Genomic DNA, 17,235 nt, shown 5'->3' with positions numbered 1-17,235 from the left:
GCTCCTGACAAGATTTACAGTCTCAGAAACCATATAGAGAGTCTCTGTGAGTCTGTTCAGACCTGATGGCACTTAACAACAAGACAGGATTAGGGTTAGGACCCACTCTACTCTAGGTCAAGGATCTCATTGACATTCGAAAGAAAGTCCCAATTTCCAAGTAGGGTCATATTTACAGGTACACAGGTTAGGAGTTTTTTGGCAGAGGAACATAGTTCAATTCATAAGAAGTAAAAAAATAACTTGGCATATAAACATAATAAGCTGTGAAGTAGGGATTTCAACTGAAGTCCCTGTGAATCTAAAATGCACCTTAACAATGATGACATAATAGCTTCAAATTCTACGAACCCAGTCCTGGACATTCCATTGAGATTGTTATACCAATTTAGTGAAATAGGAAAACTGAAAAGCCTAAAATTTATCTCTATTTAGAAATTAAAATACAATAGTACCAATGATCTATGTGTCAGGAATTATGCTTCATAGTAAATATATATAAAGCCCTCAATTCTTAAAATCACGTAGAGCATATGTACTATTATCATTTTATAGGGAAGATGTTGAGGCAAAGAAAGGTTTAATTAACATGTCAAATACCAATCACACATGGAATTTGAATTCAGGGATCTATATTTTAAAGAGTCCTGGTGTGGCACTGTGGGATACAGCACTGGCCAGCAAAGTTGTCTGAATCTCAAGGTTGATGGTTCAAACTTACCAACCGCTTCTTGGAAATCCTACACAGGGTTGCTATGGGTTGGAACCGACTTGACAGTACTTAACAACAACAATATTTTAAGTATGTTCACTACCATAAAGTGCCTTGATTATTCCTCATAAAGGGAAGGCCGACAGACTTGCCTTTTATGTGCTAGATACTAGGCAGGTTGCTTTTATAAATGAAAAAGGTAAGTGAGAAATTTGTCCACAGCTAAAGAAATTAGAAAACTTGTGTACTCAAAATATAAATAATCTTAAAATATTTCTCAGCAATGATGAAGATCACTTTATTATTAACATTATTATTAATAACAACCAATATTTTATTTCTGTTTCATATGAATCATACATTGTTCTAAGGACTAAACCACTAACAAAACACTAAAACACACACCAATCAACGGGAGTTCAGGCTAAAAGAAGGCACAGAAGGTTTTGCTGGCATGCAGGTCTTCACCTGTTTGGCTTGAGATTTTAAATGATCAACAGGATCTTATTAAAATGTAGATTGTTACTTGATCCTAGACTTACTACATACACCAGTATCTGCAAGGAATAGAGTTCAATAATCTGAAATTTCATAAACTCTATAAATAATTCTGATGTACTTTTAAAAACCACCTATCTGGTAGGAATGAATGGACTAACTACCAGGAATGAATGGACTGAGTATCTTTCAATCCACTCTTCTCAATTATCTCCCTCAGTTAGGATTTTAGTGAAAATTCATTTCTTTGAAAACTGAAGTCAGCATGTAGTATTTTATATTAAGTCACATTAGTTTGCTGTCTATCTGAGGTTAGCAAGTCTTTGTTCCATATCTTGTGTGTATTTACCTCACATTCACATACAAATTCCACAGGGTGAAAAGACAAAAGTGTAACTGAAAGAACTGTCTTAAGTGTTTGTGCTGTGTGTCCTAGATTATGAATACTTTTTAAATTTAGTGGAGATTTTTTATATAGCTATAGGAAATAACTTAAATAGTATATATATATATATATATATACCAGGAGTCCTAGTAGCATAGTGGATTATGAGGAGCTAGGCTGCTAACCACAAGGCCGGCAGTTCAAATCTACCATTTGCTCTTTGAGAGAAAGATGATGCTTTCTGCACCAGTAAAGATCTACAGTCTCAGAAACTTCATACAGGGTCGCTATGAATCAGAACCAACTTGATGGCATACAACCATCACCACATTGGACATAAAAAACCAGATAGAGGCGTTGCCAATTTTCATTAGGCTTTTTAAAAACGGCTACAAAAATACATAAATTACTTCAGGTACTATGGGTATGAAAGAAATCGTTAATCACTAGAAGGTTTGCCCAGCAGGTGATAAAGTTCATCCAATAGGCAGATTTGATGTTCAGACAATCTTTGTAAACAATACCTGTTCCTACCTAAATTTTTCATAACTATATATATATATAACATATACTCAGTATAGTATTTCCACATTATTTTATAAAGCAATGGTTTCAATGTATGTACATGTGTTTCTCCATATCTATTATCTATATCTATATAGATAAGGAGCTCTGGTAGCATAGTGGTTACAAATTGGGCTGCTGATCTCAAGGTCAGCAGTTCAAAACTACCAGCGGTTCTGCAGGAGAAAGATGAGGCACTCTGCTCCCATAAAGATTTACAGCCTTGGAAATCCTGTGCAGGGTCACTATGAGTCGGCGCCGACTCCATGGTACTTAACAACAACAACAACAACATATATATAGATATACATATACATATATACAAGGGGCCTTCAAAAAGTTCGTGGAAATTTTTCATTATCTTTCGATTCCAGTTTTCCACAAACTTTTTGAAGCCCGCTTATATACCACCCTATCATTCATAACCAGAAATGAATGCATGTATGAATACACAAAAATGTCTGTAGCAGCTTTATTCATAATAGCCCAAAACTTGAAACACTGTCTGTCAACAGTGTATGGATAAATATTCGGGGAGTCAAAAATTACCTGCACTCTGGCTGTAGAATTTAATTTTTAGAAAAGACAAATACATCATTGTTCAACATAATCTCCTTGCTTTTCAATACACTTCGTCCATCTGTAAACAAGCTCTCATATTTCCTTATTAAAAAATGTTTTAGGCTGAGCTGCAAGCCATGAATATATCACTGTGTTTACTTCCTCATCAGAAGTAAATCTTCATCCTCAAAGGGCTGCTTTCAGGGGACCGAACAGGTGAAAGTAACACCTCAAAACAAAGTTTTTGCAGAGTGTTAACAGTGTGGGCAGTGGTGTGCAGACGTGCATTGTCATGCAAGATCACAAGGCCCATAGACAACAGTTCTCTGATGTTTTAATCCGAAGTTTAGGCTTCAGCTCTTCAGTGAGCATCTCACTGTAACAAGCACTGTCGATTGCTGTATCTTTTTCCCAACAGTGTTGTAATAATGGCCCATGAGAATCCCAGAAAACTGTAAGCATCAATTTTCCAGCTGATGGCTGACTTTTGAACTTTTACTTGGTCAGCGGTTGAGGACGTTTCTAATCCATACTCTGCCGTTTACTCTCAGGTTTGTAGTTATGAATCCATGTCTCATCACTAGTAACGATTTGTTTAAAGAAACTTTTACCTTCCTTTGAGTATCAGCCCAAATTTTGTTTGCAGATGTCCAAACACTTCTGTTTATGCTTTTCTATGATTTGTTTTGGTACCCATCTCATACAAACTTTTCGGAACCCAAGTCAGGCATGGATTACTTCATTTGCAGAGCCATGGCTGATTTGCAAATGATTTGCCAAATAATCCGCTGCTACTCGCCGATTCAACAGACTATTTAATGTGCATGCACTATGCTGTCAACAGCCGTGGATGCTGGCAGGCATTTTAATTGAACCTATCCATACAATGGAATGTCACACATCAAGAAAAAGAATTACTGTTACACTCAACAACATGGATGAATCAAACAGGTCAAACGTTGAGTGAAAGAAGATATACCACAGAAGTTTACAAGTATGAAAAACAAAAAAACCGAAACACTATACTATTAGAAGTCAAACCTATGTTACTTTGGGTGAAGGTTACCTGATGAGGGGTTTGTCACAGAAAATCTTTCTGGGATGTTGAGAATGTTTTCTACTTTGAACTGGCTGGTGGCTACATGGATGTACACACTTGTCAAAATTCTGAGCACAGCATACTTAACATTCCTATACTTTGGTGTGAGCATATCATAACTCAATTTTTAAAGTTAAAATGAATAGTATGCTATGGAGTCCAGGTATGGCACTGCAGAATAAACACTGGACCGCAAGGTCGGTGTGAACTGCAAGGATGACAGTTCAAACTCACCAGCTGCTCCTTGGAAACCCTGCACAGGATCCCTATGCATTGGAATTGACTTGACAGCACTTAACAACAACAACGTTCCTCAATGCCCAGGTAAACTAAAAGAGCTGATTCTGCTTCATGAATCATAAGCAATAGCTTAGTAATCAAATGCACACCCTATGCACCCAACTCTTACAGAATAAGCACTGGAATGCTAACTGCAAGGTGGGTGGTTCAAACCCACCAGCTGCTCCTTGGAAACTGTATTCAGGGTTGCTATGAATCAGAAGCTAATCATCAGCACTTAAAAACAACAAAGCTACAATCAAGCTACAATCAAGACACATATAAAGTAAGCAGCTATTAGCATTTCATGGGTGGGTAAGAACTTGAAGCATTTTAAAAGCAAATTAATATTATACTTCAATAAGAATTATATTTCAATATAAAGACTAAAAATAGCAAGTGTTTGTTTTTCTATATGATAGCAATCAGAATTCTCTAATTTTACACAAGGCAAAAGAATGTTGAAGGCAGTTACTTTTTTTTTTTAAATTGCTTTATTGTGAATTATGCGATAGTTTACATGGGAGAACATTAGCTTCACATTGATCCTATCTTATATCGTTTCCTTGCCATGGTTACAATCCCCTCCATGCATCATTAAACAATCAAAGGGTTGGCACTACAAGCCTGGCCCTGGTTCGTCAGCACACAGCCCCTCTCCTCCTCTGGATCCAAAGTCCCCAGCCACACCATCTCTCCATGTTGAAGGCAGTTACTTTTTAGGCCATAATTCCGAGTTTGTTATTGTTAAGGCCAGTTGACTCAGTTCTGACTCACATAAGTGACTCTGTATACGGTTTCCAAGGAATGGCAGTTGCATTTGAACCATCAACCTCGTGGTTAGCAGTCTGTGCTGATCCTACAGTTCCACATCAGGACATTTTGTTGAAATATTATTTTTAATGAAGTACAATATAAATTTGCTTTTAAAATTCTAAATTTAAATAATGGATGTTTGTTTTTGTTTCTGTTTTATAGCCTTGGTGGCACTGTAGGATAAGCACTAGTCTGCGAATCACAAGGTCAGCAGTTCAAACCCACCAAATTGTCTCCAGGATACAGATTAGGCTCTCTGCTCCCACAAGATTTACAGTCTTGGAAAACCTCTATAGGATTACTCATGGGTCAGAAACGTTTCCCTGGTAGTTGGTTTGCCTATCCTGTACCTACACCAGCCACTAAGGATTGTTATTTTTTATGTAATTTTTTGTTGCTATTTTTGAAAATATACAGAGCTGAGCACACTGAGTCACAATTTCTACATGTACAATCCACTAACAATATGACCTTCTTCAAGTTGTGCAGCCATTCTTACCCTCCGTTTCTAAACGGTTCCTCCCCCATAAACATAAATTCACTGTTCCATAAAATTCCTATCGAAATTTTCAAATTGCTGTTGTCTATTTGATCCCATTATATAGTTCTTGAAAAAACGTGCAAGACTACTTTAACACCACCACTCGTCTGTCTGTCTGTCGTACTAAGCTGGCTTTTGTGTTGAGATTCTGGAAGCCATGTCACCGGTACTTTAAATACCAGCAGGGTCACTCATGGTGGACAGGTTTCAATGTAGCTTCCAGACTAAGAGAGATCAGGAAGACAGGCAGGCAGACTAATTCTGAATGTTAAGTCACTGAAAACCTTATAATTAGCAGTGGAACACTGTCAGACCGTACCAAAATGTTGAATATTGGAACACTACGAATAACAACAGAATTGTTATGTGCCGTAGAGTTGGTTCCGACTCATAGCGACCCTGTACAAGGTTTCCGAGGCTGTAAATCTTTACGGGAGCAGAAAGCCTCATCTTTCTCCTGCGGAACAGCTGGTAGTTTTGAACTGCTGACCCTGAGGTTCGCAGCCCGATTCGTAACCACTACGCTACCAGGTCTCCTTAATACTGTTAGATAATAGTGCTGGAAGATAAATCCTTTAGGCTGGAAGGCACTCAAAATACAACTGAGGAAGAGCTGTTTCCTCAAAGTAAAGTAGACTGTGATGATGAAAATAGAGTCAATATTTTGGGACCTTCATTTGCTGATGGGCACAACTCAAAATGAGGAGAAACAGCACTAAACATCTGTCAATATTAGGAACATGAAATGTACAAAGTACAACTCTAGGAAATCTGGTAGTTGTCAAAATGAACTGGAACATATAAAGATCAATACCCTAGGCATTGTTGTTATTGTTAAGTGCCATCGAGTCGATTCCCACTCACAACAGCCCTGTGTAGGTTTTCCAAGGAGTGGCTGCTGCATTTGAACCACTGACCTTGTGATTCAAATCGACCTTGCGGTCCAGCGCATTGTCCTGCAGCACCACACCAGAACTCCACTCTAGGCAATAGTGAGCTGAAATGGACTGGTATTGGCCATTTTGAATCTGACAGTCATATGGTTTACTCTGTTGGGAATAACAATTTGAAGAGGAACAAAGTACCATTCATCATCAAAAAGAACATTTCAAGATCTATCTTGAAGTATAATGCTGTCTGTGACAGGATAATATTGATATGTCTACAAGGAAGACCAGTTTAATACCACTAGTATTCAAATTTATGCTCCAACCAATTCTACCAACTTCTTCCATCTGATACTAATCAAACATATAGTCAAGATGTACTGATAATTACTAGTGATTGGAATGCAAAGGTTGGAAACAAAGAGGAAGGATCAGTAGCTGAAAACATGGCCTTGGTGGAGAAACAATGCTAGAGACAGTATGACAGAACTTTCTAAGACCAATGACTTATTCATTGCAAATACCTTTTTAAAAAACATGAAAGGTGACTATACAATATACACATGGATTTCTTGTGTGGAACTGTACGTAAATGTGCTGGTCTGAAAAATCATTTGAACCACAAGGTTAGTGGTTCAAGCTTACCACCTGCTCCTTGGCAACCTTATAGAGGGTGGCTATGGGTTGGAACAGACTCAGTGTCACTTAACAACACAGAACTAACCAGTTGGGATACACAAAAATCATACTGAATACATCTATGGGATGAGATGGTGAAAAAGCTCCAAAGCATCAGCCAAAACAAGGCCAGGAGCAGACGGTGGAACAAACCATCAATTGCTCTTATGCAAATTCAGGCTGAACCTGAAGATAATTAAAATAAGTATATGAGAGCCAAAATATGACCTTGAATATATTCCATGTGAATTTAGATACTATCTACAGAACAGATTGGAAGACTTGTGATGATATGAAGAGTATCACATAGGAAGAAAGCAAAAGGTCACTACGAAGACAAAAAAAAGAAGGAAAAGACAAAAATGGATGCCAAAAGAGACTCTGAAATTTGACTCCAGTGTAGAGATGCTAAAGGAAATTGAAAAAATTACTGGAAGAACCATATTTGTGCCCATTACAAAGAGAGGTGATGGAATGGAATGTGGAAATCATCAGACAATATCATTAATATCATATGCAAGCAAAATTCTGCTGAATATTATTCAAAAATGATTACAACAGTACATCCACAGGGAACTTCCAGAGGTTCAAGTGGGAAAGCAGAGAATGCCAGAAAGATGTATATTTGTGCTTTATGGACAAGTATGCAAAGGCTTTCAACTATGTGGATCATGGTAAGCTATGGATGGCATTGTGAAGAATGGGTATTACAGAACACTTAATTGTGCTCATGAGGAGCTTATACATACACTAAAAAACACTTGTTTGAACAGAACAAGGGAACACTTAATGGTTTAAAATTAGGAAAGGTGGGCACCAGTTGTATTCCTTCATCATACTTAATCAATCTGTATGTTGAACAAATAATCTGAGAAGCTGGGTTATATGAAGAAAAACATAGCATCAGGATTGGAGGAAGACTCATTAACAACCTGCGATATGCAGATGATACAACCTTGCTTGCTGAAAGCAAGAAGGACTTAAAATACGTACTAATGAAGATCAAAGACTACAGCCTTCAGTCTGAGTTGCACTTCAATGTAAAGAAAACCAACATCCTCACACTGGATCAATAAATAACAAGATATTTAGAGAAAACAATGAAGTTGTCAAAGACTTCATTTTGCTTAGCAGTCAAGAAATCAAATGATGTATTGCATCAGCAATTCTGTTGCACAAGACCTCTTTAAAGCATTCTGGAGTAAAGATGTCAGCTGAGGACTAAGTTGCACCGTACCAAAGCCATTGTATTTTCAGTAATCTCATATACAAATGAAAGTTGGACAATGAATAAGTAAAAACAAAGAAGAATTGATGCATTTCAGTTATGGTGTTGGAGAAGAATATTTAAAGTTATCATGAGACTTTCAGAATAACAAAAATTTTTTTGGAAGCAGTACAGTCATAATGCTCATTAGAAGCCAGGATGAACAGACTTTGTCTCTCAAACTTTCGACATATTATCAGGAGGGACCAATCCCTGGAGAAGGACATCATGCTTGGTAAAGTGGAGGGTCAGTGAAAAAGAGGAAGGCCTCCAATGAGATGGACTGGCACAGTGACAACAGCAATGGGCTCAGGCAAAACCATGACCGTGAGGCTGGTGCAGGAACAGGCAGTGTGTCCTGATGTGCATAAGGGCTGTTAGGAGTCAGAACTGACTCAAGGCACCTAAGAACAAATGTCACACATCAGTTCTACAACAATACTATTTGTTTTATTCTGTAAATGAAGTCCTGGTATGGAGCTGTAGAGTAAGCACGAACCTCAAGGTTAGGTTGAACCACAAGGTCGGTGTTTCAAACCCACCAGCTGCTCCTCAGAAACCCTATGCAGGGTTGCTATGTGTCATGACTGACTCGATGGCACTTAACAACCATGACAACAACATACTGTACATATTTCACTCGTAACTAAAAGTCATTTAATTGAATGTGGTCACTTGCAGGAACAAACTATGTAAACATTTCTGTCCTGGTGTGGTGCTGTAGGACTGCTAACTACAAAGTTGGTGGTTCAAATCAACAGCTGTTCTTGGAAATCCTATACAGTGTCACTCTGAGGCAAAATGGATTCATCGGGACACAGCAACAACAATAATAACAACGAAGTTGGGTCTAGGAATAGGGGTCGAACAAATGGCTGAGTGCTGGATTATTAATCCAAAGGTTGGCGGTTCAAATCCACTCAGAGACGTGTCTGAAGACAGACCTGGCGATATGGGTCTGAAAAGTAACAGCCTTGAAAACTCCATGGAGTAGTTCCAGTGAGTCAGAACTGATTTAACAGCAATTAAGAAAACCCACAGGTGGATTTACTCACATTTATGATGATGTTCAGAGATTCATCATTGGGAAGGAAAATACACACACTCCGGCGGTCCTGCATGACTCTGTTGTTATGAAAGTTCAATTTGTTCATGGTGTTGTGGGCTTGCTGGTGGTCAGGGCTGGACTCCAAGTCCTCAGCAATGCCTCAGGTTCCGAGCACTCCGAAGCCAAACTCTCCTCCTCATCACATGTCATACAGGAGAAACATTGTGGTGCTTGGCTGTGTAGATTTCATATCTATAAAGAAGCATAAAGGGAAGCCCATGAATGAAGGCAGTGAGACTGGTGTGGGGACACACTGAGAAACGTAGCAATACAAATGGTCTTGTAGCACACAGGGCCTATATCCTGGTATGGTGCTGCAGAATAACACACTGGACCCCAAGGTTGGTTTGATCTGCAAGGTTGGCTGTTCAAACTCACAAATCGTTCTTTGGATACCCTATAATAGAAGGTTGCTATGAATCAGAACTAACTCAATGGCACTTGACAACAACCCAATGCTAGAGTTGCCTAGTTTAATAAGTAAGAACTCAGTGAATTTTATATTTTATACATCATCAACTGTTTTATGACTCTCCACTCAGAGTCACTAATTCAACTTAAAGCCAAATGAGTAACTCACACACTCAGAGGCAGTAGTTTGGAAAGCAGGGCCCAAAGAAACAAAGTCGCCAGTGGAAATAATGACAGCTCTGAAAACGAACTAACAAAATTGCTTTGCAGCAAAATATGCTTTCCCTCTATTTTTAATTCCATTACTACCAAACTCAAATAAAGGTCTTGGCTCTTGCATTGCATTAGTCTTTGCTGATTCTCTTACCTGGCAATGCAATCTTAATCTATTTAATACCTAACCAACCAGTCAATACGGTAAAAAAAAAAAAAAAGAAAGAAACAAAACAGACATAAGACTATATATACATCAAACCATGTTTGTATATAAAAGAACTGTGTATACTTCCCATATCTAATCAACTTATTAAACATAGTAGTTTTATTTTTCTACTTCTCTAAAGTTTTCAAAGTATATAAATTGACTGGCAAACAATGAAAAGTTTTTCTCCACTTTGAAATAACCATAACTTTTTATTTTTGTTTTATGTCTTATTGCATTGGCAAGAATATCCAAATTAAATTTTCAATCCTGGCAGAAACTTTTTATTTTCTACTTTTAATTAGTGGTTTCATGTTATTGTTAAAATTCAATCAAGATATGTAAAGACTAGTAGTCTCTTACTATTAGCTATTATTTATATTGTCCCTGTGCTCTTGTATTGTCAGCTATATTTTTAGGATGAAAGAGGATTTCCAGGAATATGGAACTGTTTTATCAGGAAGAGAATATAACCATAATTCTAAAAGAATACCTATTACCAATACTCACAAAAAATCAAAATGTAAATGAGATGCAATCCTGACCTATCTCCTATCCATTATTGGAAAGAAGATGTGAGAAATATATTCTTACATGACACAGTAAATATCTAGTGTTTGTTTTTAAAATTGTAAATAAAACAACACCCACAAGGGAAATATTCAAAACTGGATACAAACAAAAAGTAGTCTTATATATGTTGTTGTTGCTGTTAAGTGCCATGGAGCTTGTTCCAACTCATAGCAACCCTGTAAAGGGTTTCTGAGGAACAGCTGGTAAGTTTGAACTGCTAACCCTTCAATTCAAACTGACCTTACGGTCTAGTGCTGACCCTATAGCGCCACACTACCAGGAGTCCAGTCTTACAAACCATCTTATATATACAGTACTTCCTTATTGGAAAGGTGACCAAAAAAGCTATTTAGGAGTATTATGTTTTTCTTAACTGACAACAGCAAGAGTTTCACATTAGATTGTAGCCAGCATGTCATCTCCTAGGGTCAGTGAAAGCCAATGCTGCTGTTTTCTTCAAGGGCTAGATACAACAACTTGATAGCACACTTTGGAAAAATACTGTGAAGGTACAGAATTGGAGGTAAGCAACATATCTGCATATCACATCAGTACAATAACTGAGAAAAAACACCCTCAACATTTTCAAAGGTATAAACTCCTAGAGTAGATCAAATCTGCATATTCAATTTCCTCCTGAGAAATGTTACCAGGTTGTTGTTGTTGTTGTTATTATGTGCCGTGGAGTCAGTTCCGACTTATAGCGACCCTGTATAGGGTTTCTGAGGCTGTAAATCTTTACGGGAGCAGAAAGCCTCATCTTTCTTCTGTCGAACAGCTGATAGTTTCGAACTGCTGACCTTAAGGTTCACAGCCCGATTCGTAACCACTACGCTACCAGAGCTCGACAGAATAAATTTAAAGAGCACTGTACCCTATATACACCATCTCTTAGAAACTCTGGAAACACCTTATAGTTAATGACCTATTTTCTAAACTTACTTGAGCACAGACTACTTTATTCAAGGCCTACCTAGTACAGTCCTGTAAATAGTATTTTTAGTTATACCATTTGAAAAACAGTTCTAAAAATATTTCCTGGTCAGAGATTAGATTATTGCTAGCTGGCTGTCAAGTCGGCTGATTCATGGCTACCTTCTGCACAAAAGAACAAAATGGTGTCTGCTCCTACACCATCTTCACAATCACTGTGGCTCACAATCAGGCTCAAGTCCACTGTGGCAGCCAGTGTGCTCAGAGGGCTTTTCCAACCGAGGGGGCTCCATCTCTAGCACCACATGGGACATTAGTCTATTGTGATCCACAGGGCTTTCACTGGCTAACTTGTGGAAGGAAGTACATCACCAAACCCTGCCTTCCTGGTCTGTCTTAGTCTGGAGGCTCTGCTGAAACCAGTCCACCATGGGTACTTGAAAGACCGGTAGCATAGCTTCCAGCAGAGCAACACGCAAGCACCACAGTATCTCAGGGAAAATGTTTTCCTCTATGTATTGACAGGCTCTAACACTGAGGCCTCCTTCTTGGTATATACATTTTGTTCAAGAAGAAATTATAGGCTATGATTACATGCATCTTATTTAAATTCAAATCCTTATGTGCTTCTTATTTGAATCTGCAATTCAAATTGAGCTAGTCCTAGACTTTTCCATTTCTTATTAAACCAACTAAAGGGGTATTTCTAATGACCTACTTTCTATAATTAAAAAAAATTAACTAGGAAACAATATCTCTTACGGTTTAGAATGTTTCCAGAGGTTCATTAAAATAATTTGAAGTTTTGATTTCAGTACAATTTTTATTTATTTTTGGGTTCAAATAATACAGTACCAAAAAAGAGATTGGAGGAGGATCACTGAGGGCAATTTAATAAAAGCAGTCTATAGATAGGCAGCAGTGTGGCTCCACTGCTTCTTTTTCTACTTTGAGGATCCCAAATTAGAAAATCCCCAAAAGAGAAAAAGGATGAAGTTTTTACTTTACCCAGGACAGCATTAAAGCTGGTTAAAAGGCATCACTGAAACAACAAAATAACCATATCTCTAGTACACTGTCCCATTATATAACTTAACCTTCAATTGGACAGTCCTAGGGAAAAGAAATAGGTTGAATTTATATAAACTGTAAAAATTAGTCTCTGAGTCCTTGGCTACTTATTCTATGTGCTAAAATCCCATCTCAGTCCCAGGAGGGCTCATTTCTTATACCAGAATGGCTATTTTCTGTTTGAGGATAGAAAGACTATCTATGACGGGTAAGCCATGTTGTAGCATCCTATTTCCCAGGCAACACAAAAACAGCTAACATAGTCATCAAACTCCACTCTGCCATCTTTTCAATACCGGATACACTTGAATACCATGTTAAATGTACAAAAAGCTCCAAGCTATAAAATTCCCCTACTCTAGTTTTAAACTCATACTACTACAAGTATCTTACTTCCTGAGATGACCTATTGGTTACAAAGTTGTTGCTGTTGCTTGCTGCTATTCAGTCAGTCCTCAACTCAGCAAAACCACGTACAGCAGACAAAGACCATTGTGATCCATTATGTTTTCTTGGCTGATTTTTTCAAATTACCAGGACTTACTTTCTCCTTAGCAGTCTTAGTTTGAAAACTCTAGTGAAACCTGTTCAGCAACATACCAACACACAAGCCTCCACCAACATATTGGTGGTAACTTTGCATGAGGTACACTGGCCGGGAATCAAACATGGAAAGCAAGAATTCTATCATCCAATCCTACTAACTGCGTTCATCATCCCTGCCATCTACAAAGTTACTTAGTTTCTTTTAAGAATCTGAAAAGCTGCAACTTTTTAGAGACTGTGAGAAAATAGCTGTAAAACTGGGTCACCAGCAAATAAAAGTATGAACTTTAGTTAATTATAATGTTTCAATACTGGTCCACTAGTTGTAACAAAGGTACTAAAATCATGTAAGATGTTAACCATAGGGGAAGCTGGATGTAGGGTATACAGGAACTCTCTGTACTGTGTTTGCAACTTTTCTGTAAATCTAAAACTATTCTGAAATGCGGGAAAATGTATTGAAAAACAAAATAAAAACTAGGTCACCAGAAATTTTGTACTGCCATCTATAGTTATCATTTGGACGTAAGCAAAGGGGAATTCTCAATTTTGGAACTGCTACTTTTAAAAAAGTGAAAAGATAATTGGATAAGATTACTATAAAGAATGCATAATTATGTAGGCATATTTTAATAAGCAAACCGGTGTCATTATTACTTAACAAAACAAGGCAAGCAATTATCTTGGAAAACTTGATTTCAGAGAGCCTTACATCTCCTAATGTAATCATCACACATTTCTGAAGTACAAGTTACAAACGTTGTTGTTTTGATATCACAGGAGCCACTGAGTTACTTCTGACTCACAGTGAACCCTATGTACAACAGAATGAAACACTGTCCAGTCCTGCACCATCCTCAAAATCGCTGTCATATTTGAGCTCATTGTTGTAACCACTGTGTCAATCTACACATAGACGTATAATATTTACTGGCTGAAAGGCAGAATACAAAAACATTAGAATAAGGAGCTCTGGTAGTATACTGGTTCTGTGGGAGAAATATGAGGCTTTCTGTTCCTGTAAAGATTTACAGCCTTGGAAACCCTATACAGGGTTGCCATGAGTCGGAACTGACTCCACAGAACATAACCACCACAGAACATGTGTCATGGGGTTCTAGGTACTCAATGCCAGGCAGTGAATATGTGAAGTGAAGATGATGGTATTATCTCTGCTTCCCAAAGTAACTGATGGATCACTATCAGATCACTCTCATGGGAAGACATATAGTCAATAACAGAATTAAGTATACGTACACGTATGGATACTGTGGCTAATACCATTTTGGAATTGTATCTGAAAAGTGATATCAGAATGCCTTTGATAAAATGAGGTCTGCTGTTTGTGTGTTCAATCATTCATTCAACAAACATTCATTCAATAAACAGTCACTGAAGCACCTACTTTGTGCTAAGTCTTGTTGTAGGTGCTAAGGATAATAATACACCGAACAAAACAAATACCCTGCTCTAATGGAAACAGACAATAAACAAATGTATAACCTAGATGATGATATGTACTATGAAGGAAAATAAACAATAGATAAAAGAGTTGATGGAGCTAAGGTACTTTCTTTATGGTAGTCAAGGGGAGCATATCTGATGGGTTGATACCTGAGTAGAGACCTGAATAATGAGAGGCAATAAAGCATGTACGTATATATTTCTGTATCTGTGTGTGCTTGTCCTGTGCTTCCTCCCTTCTTCCTTCTTTCTTCTTCTCTCTGTCCCTCTCTTTCTTTCCTTCTATCCATCCATCTACCCATCTATGCATCTCTATCTATCTCTGGGAAGACCTTACTTACCAAGAAGCGAGAACAGTAAATGCAAAGGCTCATGTACTGTTTAGAAAAGGTAATAATAGTACTAGGAGCTCTGGGGGCTCAATAGTTAATCACTTAGCTGCTAATGAAAAGGGCAATTTGAACCTATCAGCCCCACTCCATAGAAGAAAAAAAAACCTGCTGATCTACTTCTAGGATCAGCCAAGGAAACACCAGGGGGCAGTTGTACTGTGTCACATAGGATCAGGAAGAGTTGTAATTGATTCAACAAGAGCAATACAACAAAAACTTTTACTATTTGCTTACTATGTGTCCCATGCTGCTTACTAGGTATCACATAAACACTTGCAGTACATTAAAGAAAACTACAAACTCTTTGCCACACTTCCCAGTGAGAGGCAGAAATCTATTTTCCCTTTCTCTGAATCTGGATGGGCCTTTGATGAACTCATATTGAGGAAGAAGTTTTGAATGGAAGAAATGAAGAAGTGAAAGAATTGCACAGAAAATTTGAAAGGGCAGCTTATGAAGACAGAGGAAAGTATCACAATGAAGTGTGCAAAGACTTGGAATTAGAAAACCAAAAGGGAAGAACACGATCAGCATTTCTCAAGCAAAAAGTAATAAGGAAAAAACTCAAGCCTTGAGTTCAATATTGAAGGATTCTATGGGCAAAGTACTGAATGACAAAGGAAGTATCAAAAGAATATGGAAGGAATCCACAGTATCACTGTACCAAAAAGAACTCGTCTACATTCAACCGTTTCATTAGGGAGAATATAACCAAGAAATGAAGGCACAGAGGAGAAAAGTCACAACTGCACTGAAGGCACTGATGAAAGATAAAACGCCAGGAAATAACGAAATACTAATTGAGAAGTTTCATCAAACTGATGCATGCTGGAGACATTCATTCACTTATTTATAACAACAAATCTGGAAGACAGGTATCGGGTTAATTTACTAGAAGAGATCCATGTTTGTGCCCATTCCAAAGAAAGATGAGCCAAGGGAAAGCTGAAATTATTGATCAATTATCATTGCATATAACATGCAATTGAAATTTGTTGAAGATAATTCAAAAAGGGTTGCAGCAGTACATAGACAGGGGGCTGCAAGGAATTCAAGTATCATTCAGAAGAGGACATGGAATGAGGGATATCATTGTTGAATTAGCTGGAGCTTGGATGAAAGCAGAGAATATCAGAAAGATGTTACCTGTCTTTTATTGATTACGCAAAGCATTCAACTGTGTGGGTCATAACAAATTATGGATAACATTGCAAAAATGGGAATTCCAGAACATTTAATTATACTCATGTGGAACCTGTACAAAGACCAACTGGCAGTCATTCAATCAGAACAAGGGGATAATGAATGAATGGTTTTAAAGGTGCTCTTCAGGGTTCCATACTTACTCATTCTGTATGCTGGGCAAATAATCCGAGAAGCTAGACCATATGAAAAAGAATGCAGCATCAAGATTGAAGGGAGGCTTTTTAACAACCTGCAATATGCACACGACACAACTTTCCTTAATGAAACTGAAGATGATTTGAAGGATGTGCTGATGAAAAGCAAAGAGTATATATAACCTTCAGTATGGATTATAACTCAATTTAAAGAAAATGAAAATTCTCGTCACTGGATCAATAAATAAAGGATTGAAGTTGGCAAGGATTTCATTTTACTTGGATTCACAACAAACACTCAGGGAAGTAGCAGTTACCAAATCAAAGGACACGATGCACTACTTGAACCCTCTATAACAAAGATGAGCAAAACAAAATAAAACGGACACAGATGAAAATTCTGGCACCTTGAACTTCAGAAGTAAGATCAGACAAGTGGATGGAGAGCTTGTTGGGAGGAGAGACCAAGCAGGGATGGTGCGAGGAAGACTGACTGGTAAACAGTGGGCCAGACATGACTTGACCATCTTGTGAGTAGCTTTGGCAGCAGAGGCAGGCCTGGCAGAGAAGATTTGCATGGCTGATAGAAAAGGTGCCATTTCTTCTTTTTTCCTATGCTTCCCTGGTGACCAGAAGTGTGGCCAACTCCCACCCTCATCCACTCCCCATTCTCTGAGAGTTGGAGCCAC

General features: G+C 37.9%; 1 protein-coding gene across 3 annotated transcripts in view; it reads right to left on the bottom strand.

Annotated features, from left to right (window-relative positions):
- The window catches only part of FRMD6 (FERM domain containing 6), a 224,288-nt gene that overhangs the window by 56,370 nt on the left and 150,683 nt on the right, over positions 1 to 17,235 (bottom strand). For all 3 annotated transcript variants that reach the window (XM_006872353.1, XM_006872351.1, XM_006872352.1), the window contains exon 2: positions 9,343 to 9,587. In XM_006872353.1, the coding sequence (XP_006872415.1) occupies positions 9,343 to 9,441 (99 nt within the window). In that variant the 5' untranslated portion in view covers positions 9,442 to 9,587. The remainder of the gene's footprint in view (positions 1 to 9,342; positions 9,588 to 17,235) is intronic.

The sequence above is a fragment of the Chrysochloris asiatica genome, unplaced genomic scaffold (genome assembly GCF_000296735.1).
Source record: "Chrysochloris asiatica unplaced genomic scaffold, ChrAsi1.0 scaffold00194, whole genome shotgun sequence".
NCBI lineage: Eukaryota > Metazoa > Chordata > Mammalia > Afrosoricida > Chrysochloridae > Chrysochloris > Chrysochloris asiatica.
This window is presented reverse-complemented; position numbering and strand designations above follow the sequence as displayed.